Source organism: Eublepharis macularius, chromosome 2 (assembly GCF_028583425.1).
Source record: "Eublepharis macularius isolate TG4126 chromosome 2, MPM_Emac_v1.0, whole genome shotgun sequence".
Lineage (NCBI taxonomy): Eukaryota > Metazoa > Chordata > Lepidosauria > Squamata > Eublepharidae > Eublepharis > Eublepharis macularius.
Genome location: NC_072791.1, coordinates 197,853,351 through 197,878,320, shown reverse-complemented (window position 1 = coordinate 197,878,320; position 24,970 = coordinate 197,853,351). Strand labels below are relative to the sequence as shown.

The 24,970-nt window shown below is 42.2% G+C and overlaps 1 protein-coding gene across 1 annotated transcript in view; it reads left to right on the top strand.

Annotated features, from left to right (window-relative positions):
• Nucleotides 1-24,970, top strand: part of FASTKD1 (FAST kinase domains 1) — a 31,256-nt gene that overhangs the window by 2,663 nt on the left and 3,623 nt on the right. Inside the window, exons 3-13 of the mRNA XM_054970809.1 lie at nt 2,427-2,495; nt 5,118-5,243; nt 7,344-7,742; nt 10,773-10,883; nt 12,074-12,205; nt 14,929-15,415; nt 16,675-16,789; nt 21,114-21,242; nt 22,302-22,433; nt 22,699-22,812; nt 24,691-24,832. Coding sequence (XP_054826784.1) covers nt 2,427-2,495; nt 5,118-5,243; nt 7,344-7,742; nt 10,773-10,883; nt 12,074-12,205; nt 14,929-15,415; nt 16,675-16,789; nt 21,114-21,242; nt 22,302-22,433; nt 22,699-22,812; nt 24,691-24,832 — 1,956 coding nt within the window. The remainder of the gene's footprint in view (nt 1-2,426; nt 2,496-5,117; nt 5,244-7,343; nt 7,743-10,772; nt 10,884-12,073; nt 12,206-14,928; nt 15,416-16,674; nt 16,790-21,113; nt 21,243-22,301; nt 22,434-22,698; nt 22,813-24,690; nt 24,833-24,970) is intronic.

Sequence of the window (24,970 nt, the reverse complement as noted above, 5' to 3'; positions counted from 1 at the left end):
AGCCTGTTTTGAGATTTCTCGGGGGGGGGGTATACTTTGCCTTGATCTGGACAGTCTAGGCAAGCCCAGTCTCAGAAGCTAAGCAGGGTCAGCCTTGCTTGGTAATTGGATGGGAGACCTCCAAAGAAGAAAAGGATGGCAGAGGCAGGCAGTGGCAAACCACCTCTGTTAGTCTTGCCTTGAAAACCCCAGCAGGGGTTGCCATAAGTCAGCTATGACTTGATTCCACTGACGACGACAAAGCCCAAAGCAAGTGACTGCACTGGAAATGTCAGCGTTTTGTGATTGTCCTGAGAAAAGGTGGATGCAAAAGAAAATGCTGGGGGTGGGGTGGGGTCAGCACTGAAGTGAGGCCAGCTGTTCTTCCAAAGTCTCCAAGCTGGAACATCTGGCATTGACCACCAGAACTGTGAACTAGACAATCAGACTGGGAGGGGAAACAGTCAGATCATCTGTAAACACTGGGCCAGTTACAAACTCTTAGCCTAACCTACCTCAAGTGGTAGTTTTGAGGATAAAATGGAGGAGATGAGAATTGTTATAAGCCACTTTGGGTCCCTGATTCCCCACTGGGGAGAAAAGTGGGGTATAAATGAAGTTTTAAAAAAGTACGTTGAATAGAAAGAGGCTGGTCAGGTTCAACTAGAACATGTTTAAAAGCCTTGATTGTTTTATAAGTTTCAAGCTTTGAACTTTAATTCTGCTTAGGATAGTTTCAGGCAGGTAGCTGTGCTGGTTTGCAGTAGAACAGCAGGATTTTAGTTCAGTGGCACCTTGCACGTAATATCCTTCTAAGCCCATTGAAATCAACAGGCTATGAAGGGTGTACTTCCGCTAAGGACTTTGCTGTGAAAGTTTCAAAAGTTAGTTATATAGTCTTATTGTTTTAACTTGCATTCATGTAATTATCTGTAAATGTAATTCTCTGTAAACATAAAAACAGCAAATCCTTCCATCCATGCAAAAAAATAATTTAAAGAGAAATCTAAGATGCAAAAGTTAGGGTAAAACCTTGCTTTACCTTGCATCTTCCCAAGCAGATTTTTGCACTGCTGCAGAAAAACCTTTCTCAAGCTTTGTGGCTGGGGTTGGTATTCAAAGAAGCATCATTCATAAACTGGGCAAAATTGCACAAGCAGCCAAGTGTTGCTTGATGTTGGCATTGCAGCAAGCAGAAGGAAAAAAGCCAGTTTTCCAATGAAAATCCAAAATGCTTTCATAATGGGAACTGCAGTGCTGTCAGTATCACATGAGGCTTTGGTTGAACCCATGAAAGTGAAGCTGCCTTAGTCAGATCATTGATATGTAAAGGTCAGTATTGTCTACTTTGACTGGCAGTGGCTCTCCAGAGTCTTAGGTTGAGGTCTTTCAGCTCGCCTGATGGCTTTGGACCTGATCTTTTAAACTGGAGATAGCGGGAATTGAACCTGGGACCTTCAGCATGCAAACTGAGTCAGAGCAAACTAATAATTTTAATCAGTTACTTTTCAGCAGGGTGGATTTGATTTAAATCAAACTGATTTAAATCACTAGTCATTAAGGCTTGATTTAAATCATAGTTTTCTACATAAAGACTAATTCTTGCTGGTATAACTTTAATATGCAAGCAGATGCCTGCCTTACCGATAGGTAAAGGAACTTCATTAAAGTATTCCCAAACTGGGTCTCTTTTACGGCCTGCTGCCATTATAGGTTTTTTCCTCCAAGGAAAGAATATGATAAACCTCATGTCATACACACAAAAGATCCAAAGACTTGTGCAGTATTGTGCTCAAAAAGTTTCACTTTCATTTTGTGCTGCTTGCCCCTCCCTCCTCACACTTAGTTTCTTCTTGTGCAGATCTATTCCACTCCAAACAATCAGAAAAATACTGTTTCTATTCACTGAACTTCTTGAAACTTAGCACTGGAGGGGTTGATTCTGTCTTCATAGGTTTGTAGAGCAATAGGATTAAGGTCTTTTTCTCAACTCTGTTCATGTTATAACATTTTTGCTGTGAAGAAGAGGCATGTGATCTCTGCTGAGCTGACACAAATTCAGTTTTGAGAACTGCAAAACCAAGCATCTGTGATAATATCTTGTAGGCAGAGAAACTGCCCAATAATCTTACAAAAACTTCTGGAAGAGCATGACATTGTGAATGGATTAATGGAATTTATTTACCAAAAAAATTAAACATATACAGCCTTATTCTACATAATTAAAAACTAATCTTTATTTCATGATGGAATAACCTTTGGATGGTAATATATTTTCCTCAAAAAGCATTTTATTTAAAAAATCCGATTTAAATTTAAAAAATCCGATTTTTAAATTTTTTTTAAAAAAATCATTGATTTTTATCCACCCTGCTTTTCAGCTCTCTAATGAGCAGGTTAAAATAGCTATGTGGAACTGCTTGAATTGTCTTTTGGTCCTTCTGAAGGTTTGGAGTTGATGCCCACGATTCAGTGGTAGAAGAGATGGTCATGGAAGGCTGGAGAAGATTGGACAAGTGAGTGTCTGTTTATTATTCTCCCGGCAAACGTGCATTTATAAAAGCTCTTATGAGGTTAGTTCTAACAGTACTTTCAAACTATTTTAGATCTCCTCACTTTTTCTGTCTGTTTTGTGTTTGTTCATACTGTTTCCCATCCAGCGACCTTATAGTAATAGCTGTAGTTTGCGAGAGTTTACAGTAAGCATCATCGCAATATGAGAGAAATGTAATGAATTTTGCAATGGGTCAGGCCAACTATTGGTCTAGGAAAGATTTTAAGTTGCAACTCCAAGACTTCTAAATGAAACGGAGTGAGAGAATGAGTATACTGACTTTGGGCCAGTTTATAACATCAATCATAAAATTCAGCAGCAAATAAGCTCTGTTTTCCGAAGCAGCTAAAAGCACACTAGATCCACACAGGGCTCATTTTGAGGGGAAACATGCAGGAACGTAGTTCCAGCAGTTCCCCAAAGAGGTCAGGTGGCCCAGCCCACCTGACTCTCAGCCATTTTGGGCCCGTTTCGGCCTGGATTGGGGCCAAAACGGCCCGGATCAGGCCTCTGACAGGTGGTGGATCACTCTCCTGCTCAGCAGCGGCCTGATCCTGACCATTTTGGGCCTCTTTTCAGCCATTTTCAGCCCCTTTTTGCCATTTTGGGCCCAATTTTGGCCCTGAATGGCCAGGATTGGGTCCAAAACAGCCAGGATAGGTGATGTCAGGGGATGTGGCATATGCAAATCAGTTATGCCAATCACACACTTCTGGTGCTGTCAAGGGGCGTGGCATATGCTAATGAGTTATGCTAATGAGTTCCTCCAGCTCTTTCTACAAAATGACCCCTGGATCCACACATTCAAGAACGTATACTGGTTGCCAGAGAGGACACAGGAGTCCTCTGTACAGCTAAAAACTCTTGAAACTCATGATGTCACTCAGAAGGAATATGGATTTCCAGTTGGGCTTTCGGATCCTTGTTGTGTTCCCCTGTGGTGCCAGTTCCCTGAATACGGTTCTAACCAAAGGACGGTATCTTAGAGACGAGTGCAAAGTGGCTGAGCAACATCTCTGCTCCTTTCTGCCAGGGTATATAAAGCTGGTGTAAAGTGGATAGTGGGGAGAATGCAACAAGTACAGAAATGTATGTCCTATCAAAAACAACAGAAATGCTTGTAGCTATACGGCGTGTGATTGAAGATTATGGGTTGGACCCAAAGTTCTTTTTCTCTTAACAAGAAGGTACTTAAGAACATAAGAGCCATGATGGATCTGACCAAAGGCTCATCCAGTCCAGCACTCTGTTCACACAGCAGCCAAGCAGCTGCCCCAAGGAATCCAACAAGTAGGAGGACGGCAGCAGCATCTTCTTACCTTGAGCTCCCCAGAAACTGATAAAGAGAGCCATACTTCCATCTGTGGAACAGAATTTTTCTGCCTCTTTCCCATGCTGCAGCCCACTGCGCTCTTTGATTCCCCCCAGAGAACATCTGGGGGGCTGCAGTGAGGGGAGATAGTTTTGTTAATGGAAAAGTTTAGTCTGGATCCAGCCCTTAGATCTTTGCATTTTCACCAAAGGAAAAACAGAGATGAGAGGGGCAATATTTATCACTTCCACCCTCCCACTGCAGATCCCGCTTAGCTTCTCAAACCTCTGGGGCCCAATTGAGGGGGTTCACTGCAGGGGAGATGGGGATGTTCGCTTCTATGAGCTCCTGCTAGGCATATTTTTTATTGATTTAGAACATTTTTATCCTGCCTTTTCTCCAAAGACCTCGGCATAGTATACATTGCTCTCTCCGCCTTAATTTTATCCTCATAACAACCCTGTGAGGTGGATTAGGCTGAGAAAGAGTGTCCGGCCCAAGATTACCCAGCGAGCTTTCACGGCAGAGTGGCGATTCAAATCTGGGCCTGCCAGATTCTAATCTGACACACTAACCATTGCACCACGCTGGCTACAATAGAAGCCAATGTATGGTACAAAATCCTACCTGCAATATAAACTGGTTAAAAACCTGCAGTCTTATGCATACTTTATTATGCTGCCTTTCCACAAAAAATATGGCTCACATGAAGCAAAGTCAATGTAAGCCTAAAGTGAATCCTAAAACCATTGATGTCCGGACTGCTGTGAGGTGTCTTCGCTTTCCTGGGTTGGCAGTTAAGAACTGCATGAGGCTGGGAAAAGATGCCAGGCGATCAGGACATGCCTCCCTAGGCTAATTCTTCATCCCCTACTGCTGTACCTCCTCCAAAGAGAAACTCCAAAAGGTAGTACATGAAATACCTGTTGATTTTCTACAGAAGTCGCTTTTAAGTTAGTGATCATTGAATGGAAGTTGAATTGACTTGTTTAATTTAAATAGCAATCAAGGATAAGTTTAGTGGTTCCCCAAAAGACTGAAATTGCTCGAGGAAGTGCCTGTAGTCAAAAGCTATGGTGACTGACAACCGTTGTAGTTATAAATATTGAGAGTATCGAGTGATAAGCTGGAGTTTTCATAAGAATACTATAAGCAAGTAATCACCTTCTCCCTAATAATCTCTGTTGTATACGGTATACATGTAGAAATATTTCAGATTGCCTTATCTTGAACATGCACATTTTGATACAGATGTTTTTAATATCTTTACAGTTTAAACATGCCTGAGCTATCTAAATTTGCATTGTGTCTATATGAGCAACAAATGTACCATAGTCCTCTCATGGGACAGATAGCTGAAATTGTGAATAAGAATTTGGCTACCATGCAGGACATGAGGTAATTTCAACTTAACAGAAGTCATTGTTCAAAATTGGTTTGTGAGTACCTTTGCTTAATATATACTTGTGTTGCCAAAAGAATGGAATCATGCTTGGTCAGGCCTCTCATGTTTATTTTGCTGAAATAATGTTGTAAACCTGAGTAAAGGATGCAACTGATCAGGACATTCATACTTGGAACAGTCACATCAACATACTGGCTACCCTTTTGAAACATTCTCCAAATTACTTTTTTGGAATCAGCCTCAGGTTTATATGTATTTCTTGTCTTTTACTACGACCAGAAATACATCTTCCCTCCCCACAATTCTTCCTGTTCAGTTGTTGTCCATCGTCCTTTTTTCAAATTCTCCTAAGAAGATATAACCCTTCTTCGTCTGGCTTGACAAGGACTCTCAACCCACTACCCTATCACTCTTGCTAGCATACACTCCCAGTTCTCTCATGGCTGTGTAAACAGGTTTCAGCTTGTGCTGTCTCTTATACTTGGAATTCTTTCCTAGAATTCTTCCTCAGGACAATTATGTTGCAGTTAAGGCAAAAGATTCCTTTTTCTCACTCTGGAGGGGAACCTGTCTGAAATTCCCTGTCAGACTCTCACACATTGCCTCTGAAAACAAAGTACTGTCAGCAGCCAGCTGTCAGCCTGAAGGCTGGTTCTCACTAGTGGATCAGAGAGGAGAGAGCAGCCTGTCAATCAAGCTGTTATTCCAGGCAATTGTTAACTCCTTCCCTTCCAGCACGCTGATTGCTGTACTTAGGAAACCTTCTTTTAAAGTGCATTCCGTCACAGGTGGCAACAATTAGAAATTTTTAAAGGATTTGTTTTTAAACTGGGAATGGTCAACAAATTCAAGTCAAAGACCTCATTAATAATCCCAGCTTGGATCCAGGTTTCTGTTACTTCTGTGCACTTGATAATGATTTAATATTAAATGACTGCTGGATGACATTTCTCAAATCTTACAAACTGGTCCTAATATGTCTAATTGAAGGCAGGCCTCTGTCAGTTACTACTTTCATGTTGTAGATTGGGGCATGGGGAATTGAGGTTTGCTGAAGACTCATTAGTAATTATATGGCAGGGGTAGGATTTGAACTGGCATCATACTGGATCTGTCTCTTAAATATGAAAGAAGTATTTCAGACATGTTGCTTACAAAAAATGCTGTTCTTGCAACAACAATCAAGCCCATTTTAAACTATAAAAAATACTTAGCCTTTAAATGCTATTCATTTAATTTGAAAAAATATTTTCATCCTGCTTTTCTTCCAGTCTGTGGGACTTGAAGTAGCTTATATCATTAAAAATGACTTTAAATCTAAAACCCACACAGAAATACAATACAGATAAAAATATGTCAGTTAATTATTGCTTATCCCATTTACTGTCCTTTGCCTGTGAGCTACAAATAGTATATTGGAAAAGTTTTGCTGCAAATATTTGCAAAATGCGTCTTTCCTCGCAATCTCAGAGAGGATCATTCCATTGAACAAAAGAGGCTACTGAGAGAGCCTGAACAGAAACATTTTCCTAAGTGAAAAAGGGGGTGATAATCCATGGTCTAATGATTGGAGCTGCTGTGTAGGCATGTATGAGATAGATGGTCCTGCTGATACTAGGATCTCAGGTCATGAAGGACTCTTAACTTTTGCCTGTTTCAGACTTCAAATAGATCAAAATGGTTAGTCTGTCTGTAGCAGTGAAGAAGAGCAAGAGTCAAGTAACACCTATAAGACTAACAAAGTTTAGTGAAGCTTTCGTGAAGAAGTGAGCTGTGGCTCATGAAAATTCATACCCTACCACAGACTTCAGATAGATTTTCCAAAGTGGATTCTGTGTAATGTATTTTGTTAGGGGTTGGGGTTGGCTCTAGGCTGCTTTTCTGCTGGTGAAAAGGGGAGGAGAGCGTCTACTTTGATTATCAAAATGGAGATCATGGGATTTTCACAGACAAAGATGTGTGGGACAGTGGTTGTAGTACAGAGAGGAATTAGGTGCGACTGAAGGGGGAAAGTGGCTGGATCCAACCCATTGTTAGGTTTCTTGTTTTGATGAATAAACATGACATTTTTGAACATCTTTTTTTTTTTTTAGGGGTTTTTCAGTTTTGACGGTTAGCATATCTGGGGTTATCTCACAGAGTTTTCGAGATCGGTTGGTAGAGAGGGCAGAGTTTCTTTTGGATACCGTGGATCCCATCCCCGTGAACCATGCCAGGCGATTCATACAGTTTCTCCGGAATGTAAAACTATCTCATCGCCCTTTGCTACATAAGTGCAATAAGATTTTTCTTCAGAATGTGAGTCAATTGGACTTGGACAACACGGCTATCATTCTTGGATTCTACCAGGTGCTACAATTCAACAATAGAGAGTTTCGATTGGCCGCTAAACAAAAACTGACAGAAATGATGGACGACTGCACCAGCCCTTCAAGGTTCACTCGACTGTTTGCTGCTCTTGCTCCTATGGCCGGACCAGATGTCAGAGAACAGTAAGTTCAGCCACTCTGTGTGTGCATGTGTACATTTTTCATTTATAAAGACTTGCTGAAAGTACTGATCTGCCGGTGATTTGCCCATCTGTGTATTTTATTTTAATAATAACAATAACAACAACAACATTTATATACTGCCCTTCACGACAACTTAACACCCATTCAGAGCGGTTTACACAACAATCCCCCTGTGAGGTGGGTGGGGCTGAGAGAGCTCTGGAAGAGCTGGGACTGACCCAGGGTCACCAAGCAGCCTTCAAGTGGAGAAGTGGGGAATCAAACCCGGTTCTCCAGGTTAGAGCTCTACACCAAACTGGCTTCTGCCCTTTCTCTGAAGGAACTCAGGGCAGCAACAAATGTGGTTCTTCCCTCTTTTATTCTATCTTCACAACAACACTAGGACGTAGGTGAGGCTATGAGTGAGAGAATGGGTTTCATAACAGAACTGAGCTTTGTACCTAGGTCTTCCAGCTGACACTCTCACAACTATCACTAAAGAATGTTGCTTTTGAGTGTCTTTTCCAGTGTCGCCCTAGGCTGTAGCAAAGGGTAACTTAGTTTATTTATTTACTTCATTTATACTCATTTTATCCGCATAGGGGCCCAAAGCAGCTTACATACTTCTCCTTTCTTCCATTTTATCTTTAGAAGAAGCATGTGAGGTAGATTAGACTGGGAATATCTGACTAGCCTAAGGTTACCCAGAAGGTATCCATGGCAAAGTGGAGATATGTACTTGAGTCTCCCCGATCCTAGATCAAACTGGCTATAAATAGTAAAAGTTGTTAATTTTTAATTAAATAATTATACTCCACTGTTCTGTCCTTATTAGTACCGCCAAGGTGGCTAGCAAATTAAAAACATACATAAAAAGAACGTCTTTAAAACCAACCATAAACACATCATTAAAACCAAGCTAAAATACACATGTAACAATGACAATTAATACATAGGGCAGGAAGAAGGGATCACTGAAAGAACGCCAGATGAAATAAGCAAGTCTTCATGTGCTGGCAGAAGGTGGCAACAGAAGGGGACAGGTGAGTCTCTCTGGGGAGAGAGTTCCAGAGTTTTCGTACTTCGACCAAGAAGGGCCCCAGGTTGCCACCCAATTCTAATCTCAGAAGCCAGGGCGACCCAAAGCAGGGCCTCAGAAGATGACAGGAGCAGTGTGATTGGATTGTAAGGGAGTAGGATGTCTTCTGGTATGGTGGTCCCAAGTGATCGAGGGCTTTAAAGTCCAACACCTCGAATTGTGCCTGGAAACAAACTGGGAGCCAGTGTAGATGGGCCAAGACTGGAGTGATATAGTCCCTACGACCTAATCTAGTCAACAGTCTAGTTGTAGTGTTCTGCACTAGCTGAAGATTCCAAACACTCTTCAAGGGCAGCCTCACATAGACTGTATTGCAGTAATCTAATCTAGATATCCTGGGACACTCACTGAACACCTGTTGCTACATTTGTTGCACAGCAATACTGCTTTGTTCTGAAAGTATTCCTATGCAAAGCCATATACTTGCCATTTTTCTTAGCTCCCGTAGTGTTGCTTTACCTGTAAAACCTCGCTTTACAGAAATGGGGAGCCATGTTTTCCAACTTCACTCTGTTGTTAATCCAGGAATATAACTTGTTCATATTTTTAAAATTTTTATTACTTCCATTTTCCTCCAAGGAAACAGTGACTCCTCCTTCATTGCATCCTCGCAGCCCCGAGAGCTCGTCAGTTGAGAGTGACTGACTGGTCACTGAATGGCAACAGGGATTTGAAGCTGAGTTTTCCTGGACCCAGTCAAGGACTAATTGCTAGACAGTACTGGCTCTCCTATTTGTATTTTTTCTTTAGATGAGCCACAAGCTTGCTTTTTCATCATCTCTCACACACAAGCCCTTGCAGTAGCAGGGAAAGGTGTTGAGAACATAGTAGAGCCCTGCTGGATCAAAGCAGTAGTCTGTCTAGTCCAGCATCAAGTCTCACACAGTGGCCACCAGCTACTCTGGAGGGCCAAAAACAGGACACAGAGGCCAAGGCATTCACCAACGTTGCCTCCTGGCACTAGTATTCAGAGGTTTTCTGCATCTGAACATGGAGGTTCCCTTTAGTTGCCATGCCTAGTAGCCACTGATAGACCTGTTCTTGATTAATCTGCCTAATACCCTTTTAAAGCTGTCTGTGCCTTTGGCCATCACTATATCCTCTGTGGATTCCACATTTTAATCATTCATCGTATAAAGAAGTATTTCCTTTTGTCTGTCCTGAATCTACTACCCATCATCTTCATTGGATGTCCTCAACTTCTAGTATTTTGGAAGAGGGAGAAAAAGCTCTCTGTGTACACTCTCTTACTAAACTGGCACGCTATACTTTCATCAGTAAAAATGACTACCTGGCATGCCTCCCAACATGGGTGCTTGTTACGACTTCCTTTCTATCATGTAGTTATATTTTGCCTTACACCCTCTTGGTCTTATACCCTCTGAGTAGATAATGCTGCCACGAGGAATTCAATTCCAAACTAGTTAATTTAACTTTCCCCTGAATAATGCCCCCAAGAGTTAAGCTCCTTTGTGGGACTATGTGGCCCTGAGGATAAGACTAGAATATATAGAAATCACATATACCCTGGGTATATGTGATTTCTCTCAGCTCAGTAAAAAAACTGCAGTTCACTCTGCCCTAGAGAACTGCTACTGTCCAATCAGATTTCACTCCAGTCACACTTCTGAGCACCTATACTCTGTCATCAACCAATCATCTCACTCACTCATCCTTCTCTTTCACCCCCATTCTTCTTCAGTATCAAACCAAACATTTAAAGAAACACACAAACTTTAAATCATTAGAGTGCTATTTATTTTTCAGTTATTTTTGCTCAAAAACATTTTTAAAGCTTTCCTTTGTAAAATCCGTTTCTATTTTCCCCAGCACATTTCCTTCCATTTCTTTGATATAAGAGTGTTGTATTCACAGTGTTAACTTCTCCAAATTATTGGAAGCTTGCAAAAAAAATTTTTTTGTTTTTTTAGGTTAATTGAAGCAGCTGTGCTGATGGCAGATGAATTTGACCATCACCAAGTGTTAGCCGTGATAGAAACCATGTCAGAAATGGAATGCAGAAGTTCACAACTGATCCAAAAGTAAACATTTAATACAAAAATGTGGACATTTTACACATGCCAAAGGACCGTATCTTCGTTTTAGTCTGTGGATGGTAGAACACTGTGAGATTTAAAAAATCTTGTACATATGATGTATTTGTTCACTTACTCATATACCAGTCTCAAAAACTTTGGGCTCTTTCTTACTGACATCATCTGACAGAAGAGGGAGGAGTGATGATCTCACCCAGTGCCCCTCCTCACAGAAAGCCCCTGACCCATGTGAAACTTTGTCCTCAAGGATCCCTCAACCTTGAGCACTTCCTTTTTGTAGATGATGAGGCTGTTGGAGGAGAGGAGTAGGTGGGAAAATATCCACTTGTAACAGTGGAATATCTGTAGGATTCAGTCTTTCAACTTGTTCCCGATTTGTTGATTTCAGCAGAACTTGCATGTGCATGAGATCACAGTTTAACTCCCCATGATGCTTTTGACACGTTTGTAGGTATAATTTGGTTTAGAGCTTTTCATGGAGATGCATGCTGGAACTTGCACATGACTTATTCTGGCACAAATGGTATTTGCCATACGAGGGTTGCTGCTGTCCTAAGCACCCTTAACTGTGAGTAAGCATAGAACAAAGTGGGACGAATCTCTGGATAAACGTGCATAGGACTGGAAAGTGAAAGATGGTTTCACCGTCGGCAAAATTCTTTTAGCTGCACGTTACACCTTAAGTTAATGACTTGGGTAAAAATTCGAGAATGGACATCTTTGAGTTGTGTTTTGTTGGTATGTTCCTCTTCTAAATGCTGAAGTTCCTGCAGATATAGAGTCTTTGATGCTGTTTTTCTTCTGCTCACACCCCAACATCCAGAGTGGACACTGTTTTATAATGCAGTTGCCACGCGTGCTGATTAACAATTGAGTTCCTGAAGACTCGTCCCCTGGAAGCAGTATTTCTGGGGGTATTTGGGACTGCAGCGGCAGGAGGAGCACAAATGTTGCACTCTGTAGGAGGAAAGCTTACCTCCCACAGTAAATTTCAGTAGGATCCCAGCTATTGTACTGATGGCACAAAAGATCTGATGCAGTTATTTACTGATGTAGTAACTACATATAGAACTCTGAACAAGTCGCTAGGACACTATCTCAAAGAAATTTTCGTTCAACTCTTAATGTTTTTCTGTTGCACTGTGATAAATTTCATCTCTCTTTTTTAATTGCAGGATTTCTTTTCTCCTTCACAAATACTTGGATCTCTACAAGCCAACAGAGTTGGCCAGATTAACACAGTCCTTGGTCTTTCTTCGTTGCCCCCATCCTGACCTTTATTCCAAATTACAAAGACTGCTAATTGAGTAAGAAAGTAGCTTTTATGAGTAGACGTATTTCATTTTTGTTTTTCCATTTAACGTCAAACATCCCTACAATTTTTTACTTTCAATTCTTTAGAGAAGATCGTAGGCATGACAGAACTGTAAATAACATTTGTCAATAAGTTTACAAAAGCAATTAGCCCTCACACATGTATATGGGATCGTTCATTCATTCATTCATGTATATGGCATAAGTGATATTTGGAAGGGACCATTCCTTAGCGGTTATAGCCTGTCATGCATACCATGGAGAAGGTCCCAGGTATAATTCCTGTCAATGCAGAGATAGACAGTCCGGCTTAATATTATCCTGTTAAGTATATGCAGTCTGTATAACCAAGGAACATGTGGTAGGAGGTGAGTGATGGAGAATTTGAGGTGGGTCCAATACATAGCCCACTACATGAGATGCAGAAATGCATTCAAGGGGAGGGCTGTGTGTCCGTAATAAAGCCTATGCTTGAGACACCAAAGTTTACATCCAGACTCTGGTATCTTCACTTATAGCAGCTTGGATAGTAGAGGTTGGAAGAGAAGTTGTAAACAGGTGTGTTGGCCCTCTCACAATCCTGAAAAGGAAAATAAATCATGTAATGCCTTTTACTAAAACCAATCCAGATGAAACAAAACATTGTGTAACCTTTCAGCTCATTGGAACTTTTCCATTACGTTAGGTGTTACAATTTTTAAAAAAAATTAAGAAGGGAAAAAGCAAATTTTCCAGGTCGAGATTTTAAGACTCTGTCACAGTTTGATTGCTGTGATAGATTACTGCACAAATGTAAACACTTTTTGGAGATTTTTTTAAAACTTCATTTGTACCTCACATTTTCTCCCAGTGGGGACCCAGAGTGGCTTACAACAATTCTCTTTCCCCTCCATTTTATCCTCAGATTAATCTACCTCAAAGAGTTGTTTTGAGAGTGTGTATCTGGCCAAAACATATCCAGATGTTTTGATTGTGTTTCTTCTAAGTCTGATGGCTTGGTTCCCATTGTTGGTGACCAGTGCCTGATGTTTCAACTTGGGGATTTTGGAAGAACAGTTGTTATATAAAAGCAATGTTCTGAAAAATAAAATTATACCGTCATTTTTTGGTATACCATTGATCTGAAAGAAGGGGGAACTTCTCTTCCAAAATACAAAAACTTCCCTGCCACATGGTCTTGCCATAATTTATAGTCACTAGAGATGGGCATGAACTGGGAAAATTCTGAACCATGCAGTTCGTGGTTCATAGTGTTTCACAGACCACAAACTTTCACAAACCTGCCCCGGTTCACAAATCGATTCATTTGGTTTGTGAAGATGTCACTTCTGGATCAGCAGAAGGTCTGCAGAGAGCCCATCTCCCCCTCATTGCCTAGGAAACTGATTGATCAGTGGCAGGCTGTTTGCAGTGATGAACCGAAATATGAACCAAACAACCCGGGCTAAAATTCGTCACAGTTCATGAGAAATGAGCTCCCACAAGCCACTGGTTCATGAACCACAAACTGGCCCGGTTCTTGACGAACTTTGGTTCGTATTTCAGTATGTATCCACCTCTAATAGTCACCATAGGTCAATGGTCTTCAACCGTTTTGGACTCAGTTAAGGTCACCCCATAAACTGGAAAATGGGAAAGATGACCACAAATTAGGCCACTGCGATTAGATGGATCTAATTCACTTGTATTATTTTATGAGAGATTTGGCTATACACACACTACCAACCGTTAAATACAGTACTATAAAAGTGCCAGGTGGAAAAGGTTAACATTCTAATGGAACTGTTGTGATTATATTGTCTGGAAAAGCCCTTGGAAGGGAAATTAAAACTTCAAGATGCTTATTTTTATACCGCAAAATTAAAGTGCTCTGTCAAGCTTGAATGTTTTTAAAGAGCTTCTTTACTAGCCTAAGGGTAACATTGGATTTAAATTGTTATTTCAGGCTTATAAAGATAACTTGCCTAGTCATTCCTGGTAGTGATTTTTTTTACCCATGGGATGGAACCACCAGATGGGTCCCAGAGCACCACCTGCTGAGTTTCGAGTCCCTCTAGAGCTGCTGTCTTTTTTACTTCCTTTTGAAAGGACCTGCTGCAAGACTGTATATAGAAAGAGCAAGAGTACTATGGCTCCTGCTTCTCTTTGCAAACATATTACAAGGAGCAGTAGGATGGTGAAAGGCTGTTACTCAGCAGGGTAAAGGACCTCTTTCTCACTGTGGTACACCCAGGGCTTTTTTTCTGGGGAAAGAGGTGGTGGAACTCAGTGGGTTGCCCTCAGAGAAAATGGTCACATGGCTGGTGGCCCCGCCCCCTGATCTCCAGACAGAGGGGAGTTGAGATTGCCCTCAGCTGAGCGGCGCGGAGGGCAATCTCGACTCCCCTCTGTCTGGAGATCAGGGGGCGGGGCCACCCGCCATGTGACCATTTTCAAGAGGTTCCGGAACTCCGTTTCCCCTGAAAAAAAGCCCTGGGTACACCTCTTCTGGAGCTCAGCGTGTATTTCCTGACTCCAGCTCACTAGTCATGCCCCCCCTCTTCCTATCATATAAGCAACATATTTAATTCTCGTCTATAGCTTCTGCTAATATTATGAGCTTTATTTTCAGGTAAATATGCTTGCTATAGGGGTTTTAAGTGCCTCAATACATATTTATAGACTAGTCATTTTTTCCTTACTGTTCATCACTCGGTTTCTCTCTCTCTCATTCCAGCTGCTTAAAAGTTAACGTCATACCTGCCGATATTTCCATGCTAATTCGTACCCTTTCCATGCTTCCTTCTTCTTACATGGATGAAGTCATAGTTAGTCGAATTGACGCCATCGCGCATCAGTGCAGCTTGAGTGATTTGAGTTCATTTGCCACAGCCATTATAAAATGGGTTCGACGGGATCAGTCCAGTCGGCAAAGCCCTTCTGGGCTGTACGGGACACTTTTACAAAAAGTTAATAACTGTGCATATCAGAGATTACAAAAAGCCAATGATCTGGATCTTCTCTTAGAGGAAATGAGATACGTATCTGGAGAATGGTTGGAAGAAATGCTGCTTGAAGATGCCATCGCTGTTTTTCAGCGCTTGATGGACCAAATTACATGGACAAACGTACTGGAGTTTTCATACTTTCTTACCAAAACCTCCTATCTTTGTACTCCATTACTTGATAGAATAGCTGCTGTTACTCTTCAGCATTCAGATAAGGTAAAATAACACATTTCCATTTTTTTTCTTCCTTGAAATAACAGTACAAGCTGTGTGTAATGTCGTTTACTTTGTGCAGGGCTTTTTTTTCTGGGAAAAGAGGTGGTGGAACTCAGCGGGTTGCCCTCGGAGAAAATGGTCACATGGCTGGGCGGCGCGGAGGGCAATCTAAACTCCCCTCTGTCTGGAGATCAGGGGGCGGGGCCACCAGCCATGTGACCATTTTCAAGAGGTTCCGGAACTCCGTCCCACCACGTTCCAGCTGAAAAAAAGCCCTGACTTTGTGTGTGTTTTAGGGGGTAAGTACATGTTGTGTTTTTCCCCACGTATATCTCCTGTTTGGGTCACAGATGTGCTCTGGGAACTCTGCACTTCCCAGGCATTCAGGGGCCTGAAGTTCCGTCTACACATTGCAACGTCCTTAAGTTTATTGGGGAACAACATGAGGACTTTGCATCACACGTGCGATGGGAGTTTGGTACTCTTGTCTGCAAACACAGCATGCAGGAAGAAGTGGCTTCAGCCTCCCACCCCATGCGGTTTTCACGTCTGCAAACTGCCAAACAAATTTTGTAGTAAACAAAAAAAAAGTGTATGATTTGGACAGAAACAATCCTAGATTGTCGCAGTAGGGCTACCAGCATACCTGGATCTCAAATTAAACTTTATAATGTTGCAAATGCTGGACTCTTTAATAATGCATTCTATTTGAGGGCATTATATTATGTTGATTGTTGCCTAAATTGTTCACATTTATACAAGAAACATCCTTAAAAATGTCTACGGTGTGCGTGCGTGCGTGCACATATGAATACAGTACATATATGAAAACCAATATGAATATAGGTTATATTAGAGAAAAATGTTCATGCTGCATACGTTGTGTGAGTAAAAACTTGTCTTGAAAAGCATTTCAGTCATTCCAAAAGAAAAAATATTTTTTTTCAGGGCCTTTGCATAGGGTTGCCAACCTCCAGGTGGTAGCTGTAGATCCCCTGGAATTTCAATTGATCTTCAGGGGACAAAGATCAGTTTCCCTGGAGAAAATGGCTGCCTTGGAAGGCAGACTCTATGGCATTATACCCCACTGAGGCTCCTCCCCTTCCCAAACCCCGCCTTCTCCAGGCTCCACCTCCAGGAATTTCCCTACCCAGAGCTGGCAACCCTCCTTTCACAAGGGAGTTTAGTTGTAAACTAAAACAACAGTAAAAATCTGATGAACCTACATGATAAACGCCCACTATTTCTTTCTTCTCCAGATTTACAATTCAGGAACTTACTCTCTTATCCTTCCCTTTACAATTCTGAATTATGATCCTCCTCAAAGCGAAGAGTTTTTTAAAACTTGCATTGGACATTTCAGCACGCACTTAGGTAAGTACATCACAGTTGACATTTTTCCAGAGGTGCAAATCAAGTGTAAGAAGAACAACAATTCAAAGAATGTTCTTTTTTTTAAAAAAAAAAGGAAAGAGAATGCATATAATGTTCAGAGGCTTTTGCTGTTCGTTTGCATGGACTGCTCCAACCAATGGAAACAAAAGTTGAAACTTGCTTAAGAATAGATTTTAAATTGCATGAACTAGAGAGTTTAAACTAGTGAATGGTGAAATGGGTACTATTCCTTTACGTAAGCTTTCAAAATAAGAAAGTGATAGGCAGGAAAACGTTTAAAACAGGGGTCTCTACTCCAACTAGGAGCTGATGACCTACCAGTAATTTATCAGCTGCTGTAGATTGGCTCATGCATCTCCAGGGAAAAGATCGGCTTTACACTTTTTTTCAAAAAGACCTCTTATTTTGTAAGATTTTTCTCTGTGCTACTCAGCCGATACCTTCATGTATTGGCCTTTTCTAAGTCCATGTTGTTTCCGGGACCAAGCTAAACTTGGTAACATAGCTCTCGTTAAAGGAAAGTTTGACAACCCCTGATTTAAACTGATGAATAACGGAAACCTTCCACTTGCTGATCCAAATAACAGATTTAATGTTTTATTGTTCCTTGGTAGGGTGCTTAGGAACTTGCGCTGTGCTCTAGGGAAGCTGCTACTGCGAGTGTGTGTGGCTGCGGGTTGGTCTGATTGCAGAGCTTAAGTAGGTCTGGCAGTGTTCAGTGAAGTCGCTGGCAGGCAAGGACTCCTGGAATGCAAGTGTTGGAGCCACCTGGGTGGTGGTTGGGTTACTTAAACGATGCTGGATATAGCGTAGGTTGAGAAGCTGTTACTCGATCAAAGAAAGGTAATGTGAAGACCAGGAGCTTGAAAATAAGGTTTTTGCTGGAGATCAGCAGATGTTTCATCAAATCATTTTTAGAACACTGGCCTTTGCCATTGTGCTTACAGGTTACCTTATCAGAGGAGACAGGCCAATTATGTGGAAGGTAGGAGCCAAGGAACGACATTTCCCCCCCAGTTCTTAAACTTTTTCTTGTAGTGTTTACCTGACGATGGCGGATGCTAGAAAACTGAGGAACAGCAGAGATGTTTGTGGAATCTGGAATACAATTTTGGGGACTGTGTTTGTTTTCTGGGCAGCACACTATAAATAGGGTTGCCAAATCTGGGTTGGAAAATTCCTGGAGATTTTAGAAGTGAAACCTAGGGAGGGCAGGGTTTGGGGGAACAGAGTGCCCTCAGTAGGGTATAATGCCATACAGTCCATCCTCTAAAGCAGTCATTTTATCCAGGGAAACTGATTTCTATTGTCTGGAGATCCTCTGCCTCCACCTGAAGGTTGGCAATGCTAAGTATAAGTAAATATATATTTTGCATCTGTAGCACCCTGAGTTAACAGCGACAAAATGAGAGTGGATCCTCATCCTCTTGGAGAGAAGTGGCAAGTGGAGTGCCTCAGGGATCTCTCCTGGGACTTGTGTTGTTCAACATCTTTATAAACTCATTGAATGAAGGAACAGAAGGGATGTTAGTTGAATCTGCAGATGATACTAAACTGGGAGGAATAGCTAATACAGTAGAAGACAGAATCAGGATTCAAGAAGATCTTGACGGGCTGGAAAACCGGACTAAAACTAACAAAATAATTTCAACAGAGATAAATGTGAAGTTCTCCATATAGGTAGAAAAAAAATCAGTCGCATACTTACAGGATGGGTGAGACTTGTCTTGGCAGTAGTCCATGTGAAAAGGATCTAGGGGTGTTAGTAGACCATACACTGAACATGAGTTAACTTAGCAGTGTGATGCAGTAGCTAAAAAGGCAAATGTGATTTTGGGCTGCTTCAGCAGAAGCATATTGGCCAGATCACATGAAGTGATGGTATGGCTGTACTCTGCTCTGGTTACTCCTCATTGGAGTACTGTGCTCAGTTTTGGGCACCACAAGCTGGAACAAGTCCAAAGGAGGACTACAAAGATTGTGAGGGGTCTGGAGGCCAAGTCCTAGGAGGAAAATTTGAAGGAGTTTGGCATGTTTAGCTTGGGGTGGAGATGACTGAGAGGTGATAAAATACAATAGCTATATTCAGATGTTTGACATAGAGGATGGAATGGTTTTCTGTTGCTCCAGAGGATTGGACTAGAACCAACAAAATAAAATGAAATCAAAAGAGTTTTCAGCTAAACATGAGGAAGAACTTCCAGACAGAATGGTTCCTCAGTGGAACGGGCTTCCTTTGGAGGTGGTAGGCTCTCCTTTAGAGGTTTTTAAGCAGAGGTTAGACAGCCATCTGTCAGCAATGCTGATTCTATAGCTCAGTATGAACTTAGACATTGTGAGAGGGTGGGCAGGAAAGGGTGAGTGATTGCTCGGCTTTTGTGGCCTTTTCCTATGTGCCCAGGGTAATGCCAGTTGCCATTTTGGGGTCAGGAAGGAATTTCTCTCTGGGCCAGATTGGTCCAGAGATCCTGGAGGTTTTTTAACTAGGCTTTGAGAAGGTGTCACAAGAGGAGTGGGGGGATTCTGTGAATTTATTGCTTTGTTCGGGGGGGGGGGGGTTGGGCTAGATGACCCTTCATCTACACATGTACCCAAACCAGTGCCCATTTCCTGGGTTCCTAGAGCTGTTGGAGTCAAAAGTTATACCAGTATTAGACATTTAATATGCATGGTATCTGTTGTTACCGGAACTGCTCTTTTTGAATGGGGAATTAGCTTAGCAGTCCAGAACTAAATTTAACGCGGATCTAACCATCTATACCAAGGTCCCTTCTCCAGACGCTCACGTAATAAAGAGGCAGACTAAAGCATTGAAATGTAGTGTTTAGTGTTTGTAGGTCACCTTCCCCTTTTTTCCACCCCTCCTTCCCTTTCTCTTTTTTCTCCCTTCTTTCCCATCCCTTGTGCTATTGTAGTCTTTTGTAGTTATTGTCTTGTAGGTTATGTATATATGCAGTAGTTTTGTATGTTAGATATTGAAAAATAAAAAATATTATAAAAATAAGATACGCAGAGCAGGGTGAGGCTCGCCGCTGTGGACGGGGTCTGCTCGCTTCTCTGGAATGGCTTCTCTCAGCAGGCTGCTTCTCTGGGCCTTCTGGCTGCCTAAAAACATGGCTGCCGGCTGGGCATGGCTGGGGCTTGCTAGCAGGCTGCCCAGTAGCGAGGGCAAGTTGGGTGACCAGCCCGCGGGAGGCTCCAGGCGGGAACTGGCCAGGGGGTGCCTGGTCAGGCTCACTGGAGGTCTCCCCAGCTGGCCCCTGGCTGCTAACAGTGCGTCTTGGGCCTGGGTGAGGCAGGCTTCCATGGAGGCAGGGAAACAGCACGTAAAACACAGTCCATAGCGGGAAACAAGCACAGCCGGTGGTAGATGGCAAGGCAGACAGGAAGCTCACGTGTAGTGGAGTCCAAACACACAGGAAGGTCCAGATATAGGCCTGGGCATGGCTGCCCAGAAAGAAAGTCCTTAGTGTAGTTGTCCAGACATGGATTCAGGAAACTGACACAGTCTATTGCAACAGCAGGATAACTAGCAAGCAGGCAGGAAACTGACACGTGTACTAGGGCGCACACATGCAGGGCAGTCTCTGGAGTAGTTATAAAACAGTATTGCAGGAAACTCAAACATAGTTCATGGCAGGCCTTAGAGCAGGAGAGGGGGCCTACTTGGCAACACTGTCAATGGAATGTACTTGCTGCTAAGAGATGTTGCAGTACTTAAATGCACTCACTTCCCGAGATAAAGGGAACAGCAATGAGGCTAAGGAATTTAGCACTGGGAGAATCTGCCTTTCTTTGGGAACAAACTGAAAAAGCAAGCTTGCAGGTGTTACAACTTGGGACAGATGAGGTTGGATCTTATGACCTGCTAAGCTGGATCCTATGACTCTTTCTGCTAAGCCATCCTGTGAGGTAGAAAGACTTACTCCAATGAAGAATGATGCTTTCTGATGAAGAAAAGTTCGTCTTTGCCTAAGGAACTCTTTCTCTGTTCAAGGAAAACTTAGTGGGAGTCCTAGTATCCAACATTTGGATTTTTGAAATCTCTAAATGAGAGAGAAGAGGGAAACCCTAAATTGAGTGCCACAGTTTTGCAGCCCACCTACCTCTGATCTTTATTTCCTTGCTCCCATTCCAGTTGTCCTTGCCCAGTGATGTTGAATAAGCAGCTGCATGCCAACATGTTAAAACACATCGTTTTGATATAGCGAGGGAGAAAAGGGGGAGATTTCTGGTTCCCCTGTCTGTGTTGCACTTGCTGCAAAGGCAATAACACAAGTCTCGACTGGGTCTCTTTATACAGGCAGTTTTGAGCCCCATGTCCTTGTGCTTCTTGGTTTTGCTTTGGCTGTTGCTCAGTACTTTCCGGAGAATCTGGCAGCAGCGATATTTAATGTGGACTTCCTAGCCAAATTGGATGCCCAACTTGAAGGTACGTGTCTTTAAGTTTTAGACTGGGAGTGTTTTGTTTCTGTTTTGGGCTAAGCATGGGCCACCATAGATGGTGGGTTGGATCCAGCAACGTGTGAGCAGAAAAGAAAATGTACTGAATGCAGTTCCACTTGAACAAGCAACTGCACAAAGGCGGCAATAACACATAGCACTTGAAAATCATTTTTAATAAAGTCAGTGTGCATATGGAGCAATGGAATGTATAGCTGCTAGTTTGCATAATTTCATTTTAATATGGTAATGAAATTGTATCAGAGAAAATACCTAGCATGATGTCTTGCATATATACAGAAAAGATAATGGGAATACAATTGCTTTCCTAGTGTAAGCAGACAGCGAGGAGCAATTTTAGTACTCCACTTGCAGAGGAACTATGGCACACACAGAAATCTTTTGTGGGATCTAACCTGCATGTTCTGCATTTAGTGGAGACAAAGTTTTTACTTCCACTAAACAAGCTAAGGCTGCATTATTTGCAACACTTACTTGGGAGTACATCCTATTGAAATCATTAGAAATATCTTCAAAGAAAACATGCCCAAGAAATAGAGCTTCATGTGCAATGACACTTCGTTGTTGTGCTTCCCCCACCTCTGGAAGACTTACTTTTTGACAGAGCTCTTCCGTTTGGTCTTCAGCAGTTCCTACTATATTTGCAAGCAAAGCTTTTGCCTCCACAGTAGCAGTTCAGAGCAACCACTTCATTGGATGGTATCCTAGGTTGGGACCAGTGCAACATTTCTGCATGGGCTTAAGCTCTCACACAAGCAGAAGCTCAAGAAAAAGATCACAGTTGCACAAAATCAAACTTATGACATCCTCACTTGTGTTTCGGCTGGCACTGAATCTTGTGCAGCTAATTTCTGGGTACTGTAATATGTAGGGAGGAAAGTGCTAATGTTGCACAAGCAGAACTGTGCTAAGTCTGTTTATGTTTTTGCTTGTTGGATCCAGGCCCCTATCTAAAGTGCCATTTTACTTTTTCGGCTAATGGAGGGGCGTGCCATGTGCTCAATGTTTGTGTATTTTAATAAATCAGCACTACCAGCCACCTTTAACAGGAGGGTCCGCTTACGGCTGATGGAACTGAACCGTGCGGTCTGCTTGGAGTGCCCAGAGTTTCAGGTGCCGTGGTTTCATGAGCGCTACTGTCAGCAACTGCAGCAAAGAAGTGAGTATCCAAATTCTTATGCATTGAATTCCGGAGGCATTGTCCATGCCGTAATTCATTTTAAATGTTTTATTATTACGCTGAAAAGTTCAGAGTTCTTCAGCGTGGTGCAAGTCCCATATTTTAACCCAGACATCTTTCCTCTGGAGCTTCCAAAAAAGCAATTTAAAAAAATCTTAATGTATATTGCCAATGTGAAGTGACTAAGAGGAGAGGCTCATCCCCCCCCCCCCCCCGCATTCTGTTTTTTGTCTTGTTCCTGCAGGTGGCAGTGGTCTTAGTGCATTGCAACGACAGATCCACAGGCTGCTGGGAGAAATCTTGGGGGGGAGCCATTTTGCCAAAGCATCTGTTCTCACCCCCTACTATTATAAAATAGGTGAGTGTTTGCCTCGGTGGAGTCTTTTTATGGTGAGCATTTTCAAAACTTTATAGAGTTTTATTGGCAGATTTGAACGATGGCTAATTTTAATAATTTTATTGCGTGATAACTCTAGCTGAATCATGCCTTGCAAGGGAAGGGTTGCAAGCTCTCCAACCAGCCAGAGGTGGTTAAAGACACTTCACTTCCATCTGTCCTTCTAGACCTAACCGCACTCACAAACCTGCTTCTTGGTGTTGGTCGGAAGCAATGTTCCCTCTAAGCTTTGCAGTGTTGTGAACTAAAAATCTACTTTGTGAGCCGAAACAACAACTTTCATTAGTTTTGAGTGCATCTCCTTTTTTTAAAAAAAAATGTTTTTCAGTCTACAAACATACAAAACATACAAACTGCAAACTACTTTAATTTGTATTGTTTCTTGTTTAGAAACAATAATGCAAGCAGTCATTCATGCATGGATTCTAAATACCAAACTAAATTACTTTGCAGGTAAATTTATTAATACTTCTCCTTCCCAACTGTTTGATATACAGATATAAATATATCTGAGAACATGTGCTAGGATCTACATCCCATCCTGGGCATGTTAGCCTTCTCTATTCCAACAAGATTGCAGCAGGTAGGCGGAGAGATATACAGTATAATTCTGTACAAAGTAACTCCAGTCTAAGCCCATTGATTTCTGTCCTCTGTAGCATCCAAAACCAAAAAACATGTAATACATTTTGATTACAATCAAAACAATTTAACAATAAAAGCCATTAGGTGAAAGGGCCACAAAAAGAGTATACTTTGGTATAAAACTGAATATGTTCATGCTGATTACAAAGGGGTAGTTGTATTAGTCTGTTGTTACAAAATAAAGCAGACATGCAATGGCACCTTAAAGACTAGCACATTTATTTCAAGGTGAGCTTTTGTGAGTCAATGCTTACTTCTTCAGCCTTCTTCTGCACCAAGGCCAAGTTAAATGATGCCTTCACCATGGTGGTGGCTGAGGTGCTACCTCCTCTCCTCTGCTCTCTGGGGCTGAGGGGATCATAGCAATTTCAGGCTGCATGGGTCAGGCCAGACCTGGTCACTCAGCTCAACTCTGTTCTCCAGCTAGAGAGCCAGCAGTGGCTGGAGGTGCTCTCTGGCACCACCCTGGGGGCCAAACCAGCCACAGCCAGGAAGGGAGGAGAGAAGTGGGATGAGGCTCCATCCCTGCTCTATCCCTGTGGGGGCCACCTGCAGATGCTGGCTGAGTGGGAGGGCGGGGCCACCTGAGGATTAGTATCTGTGAGCTACAGCTGAAAAGCTGTGAGCAGAGGAGTCAGAATCTGTGAGTGATTGCTCACATGCTCACATTAGTGGGAACACTGGTCGGAAGGGAGTGCCGCCCTTTCCAGAACAAGTTGACAGTGCGAAACCTCAATCTGCCTGATCATCCTGTCGACAGCACTTCAGTCTTATCTGGACTGAGCTTTAGTGACTCTCATCCAACTCATTATTGCTGATAATGCACTATTACTTTTGTGTAAGGTTTGCAGTGAACATTCATCAAAGCATAAAATGTGGTTGGATCATGCTTTGTCCGATCCCTTTAGGTAGACTCTTTCTTGGAAAAATATTCCTTTGAAATCAGTAGTATATACTTTCTGGAGAATGTTTATCGTCGATGTGTAAGAAGATTTACTGGTTAGCCACTCTGAAATTGGTGGGACTGGAGTGGCATAAGCAGGGAATTAACATTTGCCGGGTACAGCACGGCATCTAGGAAAAGACAGAGAGGAACTTTGCTGTACTCACTTCCTAGCATGATGTCCTGATTCATTTTAAAATAGGTCCGATAACCAAGTCCCATTTTATCAGTGGATAATACTTGCCTTTCAGACTTCGAGTGTATTCTTGATAGAAACAAGAAGCCGCTCCCTTATGTAGAACAGAATGTAGTCGTGGCCGAGTTGGAGAGAGTGCGCTGGGGTCATGATGGCCAGTTCGTGGGAAAGAAAGGGCTGCCACCAGGAGCTCAGAGGTAACTATGTATTTTCTGTTTGGTTATATATTTAGTATTTTATGTCCCTGCCTGTAGATTTACATCAGCCTTGCAAATAAAAAATTCTGAAAAACACACGAGTAGAAAATAAGGCTCAATTATCAGAACTTTACAAAA